The sequence below is a fragment of the Thamnophis sirtalis genome, unplaced genomic scaffold, assembly GCF_051295495.1.
Source record: "Thamnophis sirtalis isolate CommonGarterSnake01/CBP01778 unplaced genomic scaffold, rThaSir2_p1.2 scaffold_8, whole genome shotgun sequence".
Lineage (NCBI taxonomy): Eukaryota > Metazoa > Chordata > Lepidosauria > Squamata > Natricidae > Thamnophis > Thamnophis sirtalis.
Genome location: NW_028261388.1, coordinates 74,352,131 through 74,368,928, shown reverse-complemented (window position 1 = coordinate 74,368,928; position 16,798 = coordinate 74,352,131). Strand labels below are relative to the sequence as shown.

The following is a 16,798-nucleotide window of genomic DNA, read 5'->3' as shown; positions in this document are numbered from 1 at the left end:
CATTGTAAATGAATGTAATCAAGAGGAAAAATAGAAACAGAAAAAGTTATTGTTCCATTTGGAAAAAAAAACCATAAGAATGCGAATATAATATCTGCTTAGAAAAAGGCCTATTTGTTTTGAATATGTAGTTTAAGCATAAATCTGTTTATAGACATTTGTTCTTATTTCTTTCTTTCCAGTATTGATATTCATGGAGTTCAAATGGATAATAGTCAGTAAAAATTTACTAATTCAAATAACCACACACAATTCAAAAATCAATTTCAGATGTCTAATTAACATAGAACTAAATCCAACAATTCCTCAAACCATAAAATTAAGGAAACCCCCTTGTACTCTAAATATCTGCCAAAAAAAATATCATTTTTACCTTCCTCCTCTCTTGAAAAAAGACTTAGGAGCTATGTTGGCCTTTGGTAGTAAGGTGTTACAAAATGATGGGGTAGTGACTCAGTGGACATTTTTCTGCCCATTGTATATGCTGGATTTGCTGAACAACCACATGGTGGTGGTGTCACTTTTTTCTTTTTATTAATTTATAATATAAAATACATAAAAACTAATAAAAAAACCCTTACCAATCTTCAAAAAATAGTTGTCATAATAAAAGTCAAATCAGATCACATGGTGACTTGCTTAATAATGTACAACAACCAAAATTCTGGGCTCAGTTGTGATTGCAAGTTGAGAACTACCTGAACATATATAAGGCCTGGGAGATTGTCTACCAGCAGCAGCAAAGATATGAAATCCAACATCAAACCTGAACTTTATTTTCTGTGGTGGCTTTTATGCTGCCCCAACCAAAAATAACTAAGCAATTTCAATGAGATCTAGAAACTCAAGAGCAATAATGTTGAACAATAGGGTGAGTAACATATCAGCATTATACTCAGCCTGTCTGCACAACCCAATTTCAAGTAGATTTACTCACATCCGGTCATAACAGGACACCTGATATCTACCTCCCAAAGTATTTGTCACAAGTTCTTTTAAACTATATCCAATTTGGTGGGTCCAAGATGCCAAAAGATCTAACAACAACCCAGGTCCCTAAAAAATTCACACAAGCACTCACATAACTATTATTCACTAGCCGAGGTGGCTCAGTGGGTAGAGTGCAGCATTGCAGGCCACTTCAGCTGACTGCTAGTTCAGCAGTTCAGCGGTTCAAATCTCACCGGCTCAAGGTTGACTCAGCCTTCCATCCTTCCGAGGTGGGTAAAGTGAGGACCCGGATTGTTGTTGGGGGCAATATGCTGACTCTGTAAACCGCTTAGAGAGGGCTGAAAGCCCTATGAAGCGGTAAATAAGTCTAACTGCTATTGCTATTGCTATTTTCCACTCTTCTACACTGCTGCTACAACTTCTGCCACTCTACCTACTACTCCTTGTGAGTAGTGCTACAGAAAAACATCATTTTCTTGCTGCTTTAGGCTGCTTTACATTTTTACACACTTCTCCCTCTCTCTCTCTCTCTCTCTCTCTCTCTCTCTCTCTCTCTCTCTCTCTCTCTCTCTCTCTCTCTCCCACACACACTCAATTATTTCATAGCAAAGTTTTTATTGTTAACCTTGTCACGCTGTCCTTGGGGAGAGGGTTTAAAGCGAAGGGAAGAAAGCAACACAGGTGCTGCCAATTTTCTGGGCAATCTGTTCTCAAATTACTATAACCTCCACCATCCCAGCATTGTGTGAGACCTTCTAAACCAGTGTTTCTCAACCTTGGCAACTTGAAGATGTCCGGACTTCAACTCCCAGAATTCCCCAGCCAGCGAATGCTGGCTGGGGAATTCTGGGAGTTGAAGTCCGGACATCTTCAAGTTGCCAAGGTTGAGAAACACTGTTCTAAACTACCAAAACTGAGACAGATGTCAGATATGGCACTTCTTTATTCTTGCCCAAACAGTTCTCTGGTTATACATGCAAAATGTTTGTAATGATCCTTAAGAAAGTATTTCGAACAAGGTCTTATTACACATGAATTCACTAAAAGCAGGCTGAGGATAAATGCTGGGAATTCAGCTTCCTGTATTCTAGGAGGCAGTTGCATTAGAACAGTGGTTCCCAAACTTGGCAACTTTAAGACTTGTGGACTTCAACTCCCAGAATTCTCCAGCTCTGCTGGCTGGAGAATTCTGGGAGTTGAAGTCCACAAGTCTTAAAGTTGCCAAGTTTGGGAACCACTGCATTAGAAGATGGGATGGGTATCAGCCAGTCTTCTGTAATCTAACTCCTGTCCTACCTCCTTCCCTTTAGCCTTCTCATATCCATATTTCTGCCTGAGCACTTAATCCTCCCCTCTCAACCCAATTGGAGTGGATTACTATGAGAATGGAGTGCTTAAGCATGTGTAGTAAAGTAAGAAGAAATAGGATGAATAGCAAATGGATGCTGAATGACTGAGAATGCTGAATAGAGAAGTGAATAAACTAGTATGAAAGAAGTATATTGAGGTGGTTTGGTAATATAGAGAGAATGAACGAGGATTAAACTACAGAATAAATAGATGAAGAAAGAATTAATGAAACAACCAAGAAGACCAGGAAAGTTGTGGTGCTAGAAAATGATAGCTTTAGAAAGAGCTTACACTTATTCACGCTTGTTCACAAATTCATTCACATTTCTTCTATTGGCATTTTTGGGGGTTTGGTTTACCACCTTATTTTTCTAATACAATCTTGCCTATAATGGTGTTAAACCTTTCTAGCTTTTTAAAATAAAATTATTGCAGAAGATTAAACCTTATTAAAAATGTCCTATATAAAGGAGTGTTTCTATCAAATCTCTAGCTTGATTTAAAATATGTTTAGATAATGGTTTTTATAAAATATTTTTATGAAAGTGCAAACTTGACAGTGATTTGGAAAAAGAGTTCAGAATTTGTGCAAGTGCTTCACTTCTTTGCTGTGGATGAAAAGATTGTCTAGAAAAAAGATTGTACAAGGTTCAAAGCATTTCATCTAAATCATTTTCAGAACGTGACAGCTCTAATAAATATTCTTAATAATTTGTCATCTTTTTTTTTCCAGAATTTGAATGAATATATTGCTGCCTTAATAGCTTTAAAACAAAAAATACTTGATGCTGAGTAAGTACCTTTTCATCTCTTTTTGCAAGGATTTATTTATTTTTGTAGTCCTAAACCATTGTTGCAATATAATTAAGGGACTAGATGGAAGGCTAGAAATATGTGATAGTGCAAATATATTGGGCATAATGAGCAAAAGGAATCTAACATGGAATATAATCCATGTTATCTGATAAAATACTTTGGGGTATAACTTTTAACACATTTTGGGAGTTCTGTTATGTCCAACATAGTGGTGGGTTCCGGGTTCCGGTGGTGGGCACGTGGATGAGTGCAGCACCCGTGCATGCATCTTAGCACCTCCACGAGCCTCTGTAACACTCTAGCTGCTCAGCGGAGTGTTGCGCAGGCACTGTATGTGCCGTGCGTGGAAGCGCCGAAGACTTAAAAGTTCAGTAAGGAGCTCGGGCGGGCGGGCCCTCTGGAGCACCGTACCGGAATGGTATCCGGTGCTCCGGGCAGGCTCCGGAAAGCCCGTACTGGGGCGTACTGTCTGCAACCCACCACTGTTCCACCACTACTGTGGAAGATGGTGTGGCAAAGATGTCAACCTGATATACTTTGCTGCTATGATAACAATGTTTTTCACATGGAATACCTGTGATTCAAAAAGTGTTTGGAAACATTTTCACGGGAATATTCTTTGGAAACCATTTTATACTAACCATTCATTAATTTTCACTGAAATCATTTTCTTCCAAGCACAGCTGATGCTCTGCTTTTCACTTCCTCAGGCCTAAAACATAAATAGGCAACCTTTTTTCAGCCATGGGGTACAACTCTCTCCTGCCAATTATATCACTGCAAAATGTCTTATTGTGTCTTTTTGTCACAATAACATTGTTAGAAGGGATGGAGCAACTATTTGGGGCATATTTGGCCAGGTCAATGGGTTTAAACACTGGAATGGGAGCAAAACTTTCCTCCCATCCTCACCCTTACTTGAGAGAGACCCCAAGAAACTGCAATGTCAAATACCAGGCATTTTCCTGCCAAATGTTTGCAATATAATCTTAGATGATGGAGAACTGCAGATGAGCCATGGATTTCCCATGGATGGGTATAGTAGTGTAAAGGACCACATTTTGCTTTCTAGTGTAGTGTCAAGGGATCTTTATGGAGACGGCAAGGGACAATAAGATGACCACCTCGACAATAATGATAAGGAGGGAGATAGTAGGTAGGCAGGCAGGCAAACAGACAGAGTATGTGCTCACTTAAGCACATGGGGAGCAGTTCCCCCACAATTGTGTGACTCCCCCCTCTACTATTTACAGTCCTTGATATACTTACTTGGAAGCAGTTTAGTCATCAGGGTGAAATAGATCCACATCTCCACTTTTGGGGATAGGTTTATAAAACAAAAATGTCTGCTGTGAGGAATCAGATCTCAAGCATATCTTATATTTGCTCAAAAGGAAAGAATGCCTTCCCTTTTCTTTTTCTAAACATAAGAGACCATTTTCTGCAACTACCAGACAATGATATTCAAGATAATGCTGTTTAGATTTTGGTCTCTTGAGTTATTTTTTTCCCCTTTGCCAGTCAGCAATCTGTCTTGTTTGTTTGTCATGTGTGTTGTTTGTCACCTAATCCTTCTCCTGTCCTTTTTTTTTATAGCCACCTACTTGCAGAATACCAACAAAAGTGCAATGATATCCTTTTTCTGCATTAAAAATGAAACCTGCAATGTCTTGCTTTATTGTTGGGAATTTAAATTGTAGCATTTTCAACAGCGGCATCGGAAGCTTCTAACAAGTGAGGAGCAGTGTTTTGATGAAATGCTGAAGTGCATATACTATATATTTTATTCATTCTGACTTCTGAAATCTTGCTGGTGTAATCTGCCTGGGCTTTGATTACCCAGAGTTGCATCAGGCATTAGCAGCTAGATAGGGAGCAGCAGCCGCAACAACTTTAGTAGAAAGCATCTGCCTTGTTTCCATGACAATGAGATTGTGTGGTTTGTGTGTGTGTGTGGGGGGGGGGGGGGTTACAAAGCACCCATAAAGTAAGAGTCACCAATTATTATACTGTTCTGACTCTTCAGTCATGAAGCTTAACTGATGACTTCGAGATATTTTTTTTAAAAAAAACATTGAATGCTGATACGTTTCTACCAAATTTAAAATGCATCTCTGCTAGTAAAAAAAAAGCAAGTATTAAGGGAAATAACCCATCCCTTATCCATTCATAAATCCACAAATCAGTAATAGATATCTGGATGTTGGCAAACATCCCTAAAGGGATTTCAGGATTTTATAAAGAAATGTTGAACCAGTCAACTTTGAATTCCTTCCTTTGGCTTCTAACAGTCGTGATCCTTAATTGATTCTACACTGTCATAGGATTTGATCTCCTTCAGTTTTTCTCTCCCATTTCAAAGGTACCTTTAAGATTTTAACACCCTTTAACAATTTTCATTTCTTAAGTCAGGCAGCACCCCAAGTTTCTCATTATGGATTCATACTTTCAAGAAACCTGTTCTCTTTTGAGTGGGTTTATTTCCCCCCACCTTCCCGGCTCTAGCATATGTAGCAAATATAATTCTGTATATCCAGTTTTCTTTAACAAGTCAACACAGCTTCAATTTGCTAAAAGGTAAGAATTTATTCCAGTTCAATTTCCCATTGTTTGGAGTTGTATGAGTTTCTGTGTATTAATAGTTGCTTATAATGTAACTCTTCCCCAAGCAATATAACATGACAAAAATAGCTTCTGTAGAATTCATCTTTGAATACAACAGCAATAGCAGTTAGACTTATATACCGCTTCATAGGGCTTTCAGCCCTCTCTAAGCGGTTTACAGAGTCAGCATATTGCCCCCAACAATCCGGGTCCTCATTTTACCCACCTCGGAAGGATGGAAGGCTGAGTCAACCTTGAGCCGGTGAGATTTGAACAGCCGAACTGCAGTCAGCTGAAGTAGCCTGAAGTGCTGCATTTAACCACTGCGCCACCTCGGCTCTATACAATGTAGGATATTCTGGCTTTATTGCTTCTTTGGGCCTTTGACAAAACAAATACATAAAACAGAATTTCAGCTGAGTTTCTAATCATTTTTAAAGCTATGCTTTCTTTCTGTAAAGTTTCCCTGTGTCTGTTTCAGAGAAAACAGTACACTTCATCACCAAGTGGAACAAATGTTCCAGAAAATATCACCTCTGAAAAAGTGTCAAGAAGAGCTGGGATCTGTAAAAGCAGAGCTAGAAGAGAAAAAGGTAGTTTCCTCTTTTTTGAAATAGAGATCCAGATTGCTTAGAGGCGCTGCATTTTTTTAAAAACATAATAAATTATGATTTGTACCTGGAAATTTATGCATAAAGTTTTGGTTAAAAAAATTATTACTTTGGAATTTGCATGCCTTGATACCATACTAATTCAAGACTAGGACTTGAAAAGTTAGCTTTCACTCCCTTGTTGACTAGCAGCTGTAAATTATAACCATGTAATTAAGATTGTATATTATTTATAATTATAAAATCTAAAAAGAGAATGAGGTAGTGTGACTTGCTGGAGATTTAACACTTCACTGTGCTGTTTCAGTCATATGTCCATCTTTTATCTCAATGGGCCTCCTTTTATGATTAGTATCATCTCATGCCTAGTACATTGTTTGACTTCTGGTGAGGAACATACAGGCTAACCAGGGGTGGGCTTCAAAAATTTCAGCAACGGGTTCTCTGCCTAGTTGCTGGGTGGGCGTGGCTATGGTGGGTGTGGCCTAGTCAGCCTCCTGCACCATGGCGGTGGTGGTGGTGTACGTTTTCGCCTTCCCTGGGCTCTGGAGGCTTTCCTTGAGCATCTGGGAGGGCAAAAACTGCTTCGTGCTAGTCGTCACTTATAAAGCCCTTCATGGTATTGGACCTGGGTACTTGAGAGACACCGCCTGCTGCCAATTACCTCCCAAAGACCCATTAGATCACACAGGGTTGGCCTCCTCCGGGTTCCGTCTACCGGCCAATGTCATCTGGCTACTACCCAGGGGAGGGCCTTCTCTGTGGCAGCTCCGGCCCTTTGGAACGAACTCCCCCCAGAGATCCGGACCCTCACCTCTCTCCAGGCCTTCCGAAAAGCCGTTAAAACCTGGCTGTGTCGGCAGGCCTGCGGTCGATGAGTTCCCTTCCCCTCTCGATCTGTGTGTCGGTTATTTTTAAATGCTTGTATTTGTAGTTTCTGTGCTTCCCTTCCCCCCTTGGGTTTGTAAGCCGCCCTGAGTCCCGCTGGGAATACGGCGGCATATAAATAAAACGAAACCTAAACCTAAACCTTCCCCCCAGGCTTCAGAGGCCGTAAAGGAGTCTGTGGAAAAATGGAAGCCCATTTTTCCCCCTCTCCAAGGAGGACTGTTAGTAGTGAACATTAGTGAGTGGATGGGTGATTTTAGTTGCCAATTTTTACTTCATTAGCAGTTCCAGAGACCTGCTTTTGCCCCATCCTTAAATGTAGCACTAAAACTTCAACACTTTAGGGATGCACATTGACAAACTAATGTCGCTCACAGTAGACACAAAATTAAAAAATGAACATGTTAATGCCTTATGGCTGATTATTATATAGTAATGAGAGGTTTTGCAGGGCCATGGTATGAATTAAAAAACATCGATGAGGTATAGTTAAATAAAAATTGATAATGATAGTAATGTATACAATGTTGAGCTGTTATGATAAGTAATAAATGAATATGAATATTGAATGTTACCCATGAAGGGACGAGACCCGACAAATGCGCGAACGACAAAAGCGCGCTGACAAAACCGCGGCACTAAAACCGCGATGTCAAAAGTGCGCCGACAACAGCGCGCTGACAAAAGCGCGCCGACAGAAGCACGATTTAAGGTAAGGTTTAGGGTTAGGTTTAGGGTTAGGGTTACAGCACGCTTCTGTCGGCGCGCTGTCGTCGGCGCGCTTCAGTGCTCATTCGTCGGTGCGCTTTTGTCGGCGCGGTTTTGTCACCGCGGTTTAGTCAGGCGCGCTTTTGTCGTTCGCGCATTTGTGGGTGAACCGTGAAGGGAAGGTTAGAAATACTTTTGGACTATATATAAAGGTTATTAATAGCAATAACAATAAAAAAGAACAAAATTAGACACAGCTAAGTTTTACTTATTTGGGGGGGAAATGTTATGATATAGGATATAGTTAAATAAAGAAAGGATAATGATAATAAATTATATACATGCTATGAGTACAATATGAGGGAATTGAACGTAAATGGTAAACGGATTTGGAAAGGAGGATTAGAAAATGTTGGTATTAAATATTATGGATGTTAGCTAGAATAGGATATGAGGATTTAATGTTAATGGAGGATTTTATAAATAAGTAAATGAAATGCCAGTATGTGGTTATGTATTAAATCTTGGTATATTTTATGATGAAGGACGTTTAAACAACCATAGTCAAATAAAAGTGGAGGTATGATGATGGTAATATAATAAATATCCGAGTTAAGATATTAGAATTAATATGAATTATATTTGATGACGGAAGAGATGCACAAACGCCTTTTGTAACCAACTGATACACTTTCTACAGTATGTAAAGAAGGAGGATTTGTATGTTTGTTTTGAAAATAAAAATATTTTTTTTAAAAAAAGAAACATAGATGAATTGTCCAAAAGATGTATAAACCCAGAAAATTCCCTCTATATCATATATATATCATATCGTCTTTTTTTTTAGAGTTCACTTAAGATATACCAAGAGACTCATCTGGAATATGTTCGAGTGAGAGAAGAAATGGATAAAAGCGACAGCGTGTGAGTCATTGTAATGGAACTAACTAATAGGTGTAGACTGCATTTGCCTTTTTTAAAATTAAAAAATTCAAATAATCATCCAAGCTCTTCCTGTAATTTTAGAGGTAAAAAGAGAGACAATGTGTGTTAGAGAGGGAGATGGACCTTTGGGTGAGGACAGTTATTGACTTCCTTGGCAGATTTGATAAGAGGAAAAGAATTGGTTAATATGCTTCCACATCAGCAAGACCAGAACATAATTCCCATTTTTTATGGGAAAGCAAGTGTAATCCCTGTAAAGGGAAGAATATCATCTAGGGAACTGTTCTGACCCCCCTCGTCCTACACCAAAGCACGCCAAGACAAAGATACTGCAAGGATTTATCAACACACAGACAGGACCTTGGCAGCAATCCAGCACAGACTAACCTTGGCAGCAATCCAGCCTGCCAAGCTAGCCACGAAAGTTCTCCAACTTTAGTGAATACGTTGACTCCTGCAAAAGGGCATGTGCACAATCATTCCTTTTATAGTCTTGAGAGGAGCCTAATTACCACCAGCTGAGTGCAATTATCTCCTGTAACTGCGCAACTGTTCCTCTCTTCTGTTCCAGCTCTTCTGTGCTGGGCATCCAGGAACAACTCCCTTGGCTCCTCCCCACTGCTCCAATGCATGACGTCCAGATCACACTCCCTTGTCTCCTCCCCACTGGTCCAAGGCTCAGGCGCCTCCCGGTGGCCAACCAGCCTCTCTGCGCCCTGCTCGGAGTCAGAACCCTGTCCAGGGTCCTCCACATCCTCCAGAGTCGACTCATAGGGCCCCTCGCTGTCAGAGTCTGGTGGCAGCTCCAACGGCTCCTGCTGGGCCACAACAGGGAACTACCATTTAGCCTTTCTGATGACTCGTTCCCTTTTTGCATAGATTACCTCTTCTTCTGCAGTGATAACAGTGTAACCAAATGGTTTTGCTTGATGAGGGAAGTAGACTTAATTCTGTACCTTTCAGTAGTTCAGGAAAGCAAACACCTCAAGCTAGTTGCCAACCAGGTTAGTAAGCTTTCTCCACAATTTCCCTTCCTGTTTCTCTTGATGAGTTTATTGTTTGTTATGAGCAGTCTTTGTTAGGGATGTACAAAGTATTTGAAGGGGGCCCTCAATAAAGCTTGAAGTGTCTGTCCTTGAAGTGTATCTCTGAGCATGCACAGACAACACTTCCAGTAGTACCACCAGAGAAGCAAAGTGAGTATGCATCTGCAGGTAGCTCAGGACGGCTTTTGAAATCTTTCAAACGACATGGTTGCCTCACTGTTAAAAGAACCAGGTGCTTCACTCACCTTTACAGATTTTGCACAACACCCACCTTTAATGGTTCCACAATTCCAATTGTTATCTGTAAAGAACACTATGGGCAGCCAACACCTCATGAAGCTAACCAAATTGTGAAATAGAGCTAAATCTAAAATGCAACTTTGAATTAAACATAATAGATTACATCAATTAAACAAAAATATATCGAAGTTCTTTGCTCATTTTTCACATATGCATTTTAAAAAATTGTTTATTTTATACTTTCAGGAAGAAAAAACTAGAAAATAAAGTGAAAAAGCTAGAAGGTAATTTAGTATTTATTGTTGTGGGTTAGTTATAACACAAATGTATAATTGGCAAAAAATATTTAAATATACAAAAAAGAGATTTTGGCCATAAAATTGAACTTGCTTCTCAAACTGTTATCTCTTCTTCATCCCTGTAAACGAGGTAAATATATTTCATGCAATGCCATGCATTATAATCAGGGTTAAAGCATCCCTTTACTAATGTTTATCCATTGTCTTAATTATCAACATTAATAAAGGAAAAAGATGGAAAGCTAAAAAGCTCTTATATTCTTTTGGGAAAAGAAAGTGGAACATTATCTCACTGCATTGTCTCTCTGGCAAAAAACTGAAACATTGCCATAGATAGCTGCAAGGACAAATGCACAATCGTTTCCAGCCTAGTTCTTCTTGCTTTGTTTTTAATTGAAAAAGTAAATATGAAATAAGGTGGAGTTTAATTGTAACCCAGTGTGTCCCAAATCTGGGTAAATTATCCAAAATTAGATAAAACAAAATTTTCTTTAATGACATATGACCCAATTATCCAAACACAACAAAAATATTTAATGTGTTTTACCTTCATTGACCCAAAAAAATCCTGTCTGATAAAAGGTTTTGGGTAATGAAGGAAAAAGTTTGGAAAACACTCCTTTAATCTGTTTGTAAGGGAATAAATTTAAATGGTCTAGAAGTCATACAATAAATCTTTTTTGTGGAGTTCTTGGTATTCTCTAAACTTGGTTGTTTGCTGGGAGACATTTCATTGGTTCCACCACAAAACCGCGTTCGACTAAAGCGCGCTTGACGAAACCGCGTACCTGACGTCATCACAGCGCAACGAAAAAAGCACGCTGTGAGCGCTAAAGCTAAAATTAACCCCTAAACCTAACCCCCCAAAACCTAACCCTAAACCTAACCCTTAACCTAACCCTAAACCTAACGCTAACCCTTAACCTAACCCTAAACCTAACGCTAACCCTTAACCTAACCCTAACCCTTAACCTAACCCTAAACCTAACCCTAAACCTAACCCTTACCTTAACGTGAATCGGCTTGCTTTCAAAGCGCTTTTTAAAGCGCCCTTTTTTCTCCGCGGTTGCTGATGACGTCAGCGACGCGCTTTAATCAGGCGCGCTTTAGTGGACCGCGGTTTTGTCGTGCCACGCATTTCATTACCTGATTAACTAACATCATCAGTGTAAGTGTGCAAGCAGAAAAACCACAGCCCCATCAAAACTGGTTGTGATAACCCATTGGGTTTAAGAGTAGGAGATCAGGTGATGGACCCCTTAAAAAATAGATGGCAGCAGCAGGAACTGCCAAGGAAATGACCAAACAGATAAGGTGGAGCCAAGGCGTGAATAAGGTTTCTGGGTTGAAAACGTCTTGTTGTGTGGTTCAGCCAAGCCACTGTGCTCCGTAATGTCAAATTGGATTATCCATGGTGATCCAGTAGAAGTACAAAATGCAAGAATCTAACTGCTTTTTTTCTGATACATATTTGGAAAGCATCATTACTTTTATGTGGAAGCAGATTGAAATATTTGCAGAACTGAAATTAATAATTGTTACTAATTAATTTTGTGTACATGTCAGCAAACATTAACACCAAGCTCTAGATCCATTTTCTTATAATTAAGCTCCTATTCACTGAGTCTCTCAATGCAATTCTATACATATCTGCTTGAAAATTAAGGAGAAAACTAAGACTGTTTAACTATCAAATTCCATTTATGCTGTTGAGAAACCACAGCGTACTTGAGATTGGACATCTAGCTTACAATTGCCTTAATACAGGTAGTTCTTGCTTACTGACTGCTCATTTAGCCATCGTAAGTTATGACTGTGCTGAAAAAGGAAGTTTTATGACCAGTCCTTAAACATGCAGCCATTGTCATGTCCCCATGGTCAGGTGATTGCAATTCAGGCACTTGGTAACCGTCACAGCTGGCTTCCAACAAGCATTGGGGAAACCAGCAGGAATTCACAGATCATAGTTACACGAGATTGCATTTAATGACTGCAGTGATTTGCTTATCAATCATGGCCAGTCAATAAATGGCCCAGTCACATGACGCTTGCTTTACAACCACATCACTTAACAACGGAGTTGCCGTTGCCAATTGTGATCAGAATATATTTGCATATTTGAGTTATATTTTAACGAATTTGATTAGACGATGACGAACCTGAATAAGTTCTGCAGAAATGTGAATCTATATATTGCATTCTGAAAATATATAGTGGAATCATTATGACTAATATTTGCATTTTATAGTCTGTCAAGAAACATTGAGGAAGTACTGATGTATAAGAAGCATCATTCTGGATACGCATTTTGCGTGACCCGTCAAAACCGTGGACGCCAAAATCGCGCTCGACGAAAGCGCGCATTTGACGTCATCACAGCGCGACGAAAAAAATTAAAAATTGAAATAAAAATAAAATTAAAGCAGTTAGGTTAAGGGTTAGGTTTAGGGTTAGGTTTGGGGGGGGTTAGGGTAAGGTTTTCGCTTTATTTTTACATTTATCGATCACAGTGCAATGTTTTCATCACGCTGTGATGACGTCAAATGCGCGCTTTCGTCGAGCGCGATTTTGTCGTACGCGGTTTTGTGGTGGAACCGCATTTTGTATATTTATCATATAACTTACTATATGAAAGACTTACTTTCTTTCAAATACTCTTATTCACTAAGAATCATTTTGGTTTGTGAGACCACCAAAAAGAGATTCCAAGCACATAAGGTTTTTTGTTTATACATTTAGAGAAAAGCTGTGGAACTGGTGTCTGCTGTTCATGTTTTACTATGACTCTTAACAAAGCAAAGCTGTACACACATCCAGTGTGATGAAATCCTAATGAAATACATACTGGTACAGAGCTCAGTGTTGCAAACCCTGAATAAATATTAGAAGGCTAAACCAAACAGAAAGGTACTAACATCCAAGTGCACTCATAGATTCTTACGTTTGAAAGCTATCTTGTGTTGTTTAATGCATTTTTATTACTTTGTTTCTTTAAATGAAGAAGCTGCAGCAAAGCACACTCAGGAATTTAAACAACTGAAAGCAGAGAAGAAAGTACTTGAGAAGGAATTGAAGAAAGCACAGGTAACTTTTTAAAGCAATAATATACATGTACAGTTTTTTTCCTTTAAAAAAAAAGACTACAGTTTGCAGTATTGTTAAGTTGTAAGTAGTCATCCAGCATCACAGGGGTATTTAATGTGTTCTAAGATAAGGAATGAATATTGTCAGGAGTCATTTGAGACATAAGAAGGTCTTGTGCTCTCTTGGGCACAATTCCCACAACTGAAAGACACCTTCCATTGCTCCTCACATTTATATGAGACGTGCCTATTATTTCGATAAGTTTACTAATGCAAAAAAAAAAAGGGACTGAAACTGTAGAACTGAACTGTTTGATTTATAGCTGCTTCAGTTTGGCAACAGAAATGGCATCTTTAGAAATGATGTTTATTCCAATTAATGATAATGATAATATTTGAAAAATATCCAGGATGCATGGTATCTTTGTATGCATAGAGGGGAGAGGTTTGCCTCAATCACAGAACATTTGCCTTAACTTTGAATGGGCAAAGAAAGAGGCAAAATACACATCAAACTAGAGGAAAATAGAAGCAAAGAATACTGTTTAACCATTTAACAATTGTAAGAATAAATCGTTATAAACTGGATGTTTCTAATTTGATGATGTGCATGTAAAGTAGCATTCTTGAACACGATGTTGCTCAGATATGTTGTGATTACAGCTCCCAAAATTCCTTCCCAGCATAGCTTGGTGGAGATTCTGAGAAGTACCTTTCAAAGGCCTCTGGAAGGTGACAACTTTGGTGTTTTTAGTAGTGAGCAGGAAAACAAAATCAGACACCTTTTTCGGTGTCACATTCATTAATTTAAATTGTTCTTCTCCCCTTTTTTTTGGTTAATAGGAAAAGATTGATGGCTTCCCTAACAGAAAGCAAAAGAAAGGTGACTTTTTCACGCTTTGTATCTCTTTCGGGTGGCGGGGGGGAGGAAATATTTTATTTTGATTCACAGTTTAATTTTTAATCTGATATAGCTGGTTCTCTTTCTTCCCAGTGTTGAAAAATGCAGAGACTCAGAGCGAGAGTGAGAATTTAGTAGCAAATGTGGACAAAGGTTGGTATGTGTAAGTCTTGTCTATATTGCCGTTGGTTATTCTTCTGTTCTTTGGTAACTGGAATAGTTGGCTTATTCAGTAGAAGGCTCCGATGCTTTGGTATGTATGGATTGTCAGGTTTCAGTCGGGTATGACTATGTATCTAGGAACTCTAGAGACTTACCCCCTTATTTAGGACACAGCCTCTTTATCACAGACATGATAAAATTATACATACATAGAGATGAGTTGCTCAGTTCCCAGAAGACAAATCTTTCTGATGCACAATGTGAATGCTACGGTTTTTCCTTCCACATTTCAAAGTCTCCCGATGACCCAGTGGAAATCACCTAATCTATAATGATGTAGTGGTTCTCTTTATCATGGGAACCAGGTTCATTCTTTGCACAAATTGGAGATTTTCACAAAGGCTGCAAAAGATTTCTTTGATGTAATATTTATTATGTGTTCCACCACAGTGTTAAAATTAATGAAACATTGAGGGTGAGCCCCAAAGGTGCTTTTTTTCAAGAGGCAACTGGACTTTCTTGTTTTTTCTTGGAAGACATTTCGCTTCTCATCCAAGAAGCTTCTTCAGTTTCTTGGATGAGGAAGAAATGTCTTTGATTTCTGAAGAAGCTTCCTGGATGAGAAGCGAAATGGCTTCAAAGAAAAAGAAGAAAGTCCAGTTGCCTCTTGAAAGAGCCCTTATGGGACAGGCATAGCCTGGATGATTGACAAGCTCCATAGACATTGAGAGTGAGATGCAGAATAAAGAGGCTGTCTTTCTGTTCACCTAAAAGCCAGAGCAGAAATGTACAGACTGCGAAGATAAGAGTTAAAAGCATTGGAACAGAAAGAGGACTCAGTAATTTACCCCATTTTAGGGGGTGGGGGAGACCCAGTGTGATGGTAGAAAACTGGAAAACACAGTAAGTAACAAGCATGACAAAAGAGCAAATTTCTGAGATTGGTTATGAAGCTAGTGGAGAAATTTGGGAAGGAAGAATGTAAGGAAGTGACAGATAGAAATTATTTGGTATTTTAGGAATGAAATCATTGGTCCTATCAACTTTGCCCACAAAATCGTTTATTTGAGATTATTAACAGGTGACAATGTGAAGATTGGACATCTCTAGGCTGAATCTTCTCTGTTTGAATTTAACACAATAAAAAAATGTCTGCGAGACGCAGCACGCTATAGAATTAATTGAAACTATTTAAGGATACATTTTCCATTTATAAGTACAAATCATTACCCTTGAAAGCAAACACGTAAAAGCTGGTAGTTTTTTCGAAACATTCTCCCAGCTCATCTACCAAGACAAGTATATTTTATGCACATGATAACATCTGAGGGGGGAAATGAAGGAAAAGGTGTTTTTTTCAAATTCTTTCCTGCTTGGTCCACTTAAAAGTGATCTTTTTGCCCCTTATCCCAGGTGATATGGTTTAAATTATGTATTTTTTATATGCAGGAAGTATAGAACAAAGTAGTTTGAATGCTAAGAAAAAAAAATCAGGTTAAAATTATATTTTATTTCATTTCTGGATTCATTACTTAGTTAATGAAGGGACTAGCCGGAATTACAAGGAAATGATGCAATTTAAATTGACGTGCTTGACTTCTTGGTATTGTTTATCATACCAATGGCCTGAATTCTCCAAGGAGGTGCAAAACCCAGGAGACTTGTGGAGAAGGAAAAAGAACCTTATGACTTAACACTTATTGTATTTTTCGGAGTATAAGTCACACCGGAGTATAAAATGCACCAAGGTTTTGAAGAGGCAAATTTTAAAGAAAGTTTTTGCACTTGGCAAACCTCCCAAAAATGGCCCGTTTTTCACAAAAATGGGCCTGTTTTCTTTCCAAAAAAGGCCATGAATAACCTTTAGGAGGCTCATAGAGTGCTCCAGGGAGGGGGGGGGGCAAAAACAAGCAAAAATTGGCCCATTTTGGGGTTTGGGGAGGCAAAAAATGCTGTATTCAGTGTATAAGACGCACCCAGATTTTCAGCCTGAGGGGAAAAGGTGCATCTTATACTCCGAAAAATACAATAGATAAAATCAAAATATATACAGGAATATATATTTATATACATATGTATAGTTGAATTCTGATTCTGTTTTGTGTTTAAATATTTATTTTGATATCTATTTTGGACTATCTAGGATCCCTAATTATGTATTCTGTAAACATAGATCTGTGTTCCATGATGCTAC

General features: G+C 38.7%; 1 protein-coding gene and 1 long non-coding RNA gene across 3 annotated transcripts in view; one reads left to right on the top strand and one right to left on the bottom strand.

Moving 5' to 3' along the window:
• The window catches only part of LOC148044493 (uncharacterized), a 1,189,713-nt gene that overhangs the window by 242,145 nt on the left and 930,770 nt on the right, over positions 1-16,798 (bottom strand). The window lies entirely within an intron of this gene.
• ICE1 (interactor of little elongation complex ELL subunit 1) overlaps positions 1-16,798 on the top strand; it is a 38,120-nt gene that overhangs the window by 4,314 nt on the left and 17,008 nt on the right. The window contains exons 2-10 of one of the 2 annotated variants that reach the window (XM_087721918.1): positions 3,035-3,093; positions 4,714-4,749; positions 5,677-5,694; positions 6,203-6,314; positions 8,776-8,852; positions 10,406-10,443; positions 13,460-13,542; positions 14,385-14,424; positions 14,536-14,595. In XM_087721918.1, coding sequence (XP_087578044.1) covers positions 3,035-3,093; positions 4,714-4,749; positions 5,677-5,694; positions 6,203-6,314; positions 8,776-8,852; positions 10,406-10,443; positions 13,460-13,542; positions 14,385-14,424; positions 14,536-14,595 — 523 coding nt within the window. The remainder of the gene's footprint in view (positions 1-3,034; positions 3,094-4,713; positions 4,750-5,676; positions 5,695-6,202; positions 6,315-8,775; positions 8,853-10,405; positions 10,444-13,459; positions 13,543-14,384; positions 14,425-14,535; positions 14,596-16,798) is intronic. The other variant, XM_087721919.1, reaches the window with a different exon arrangement.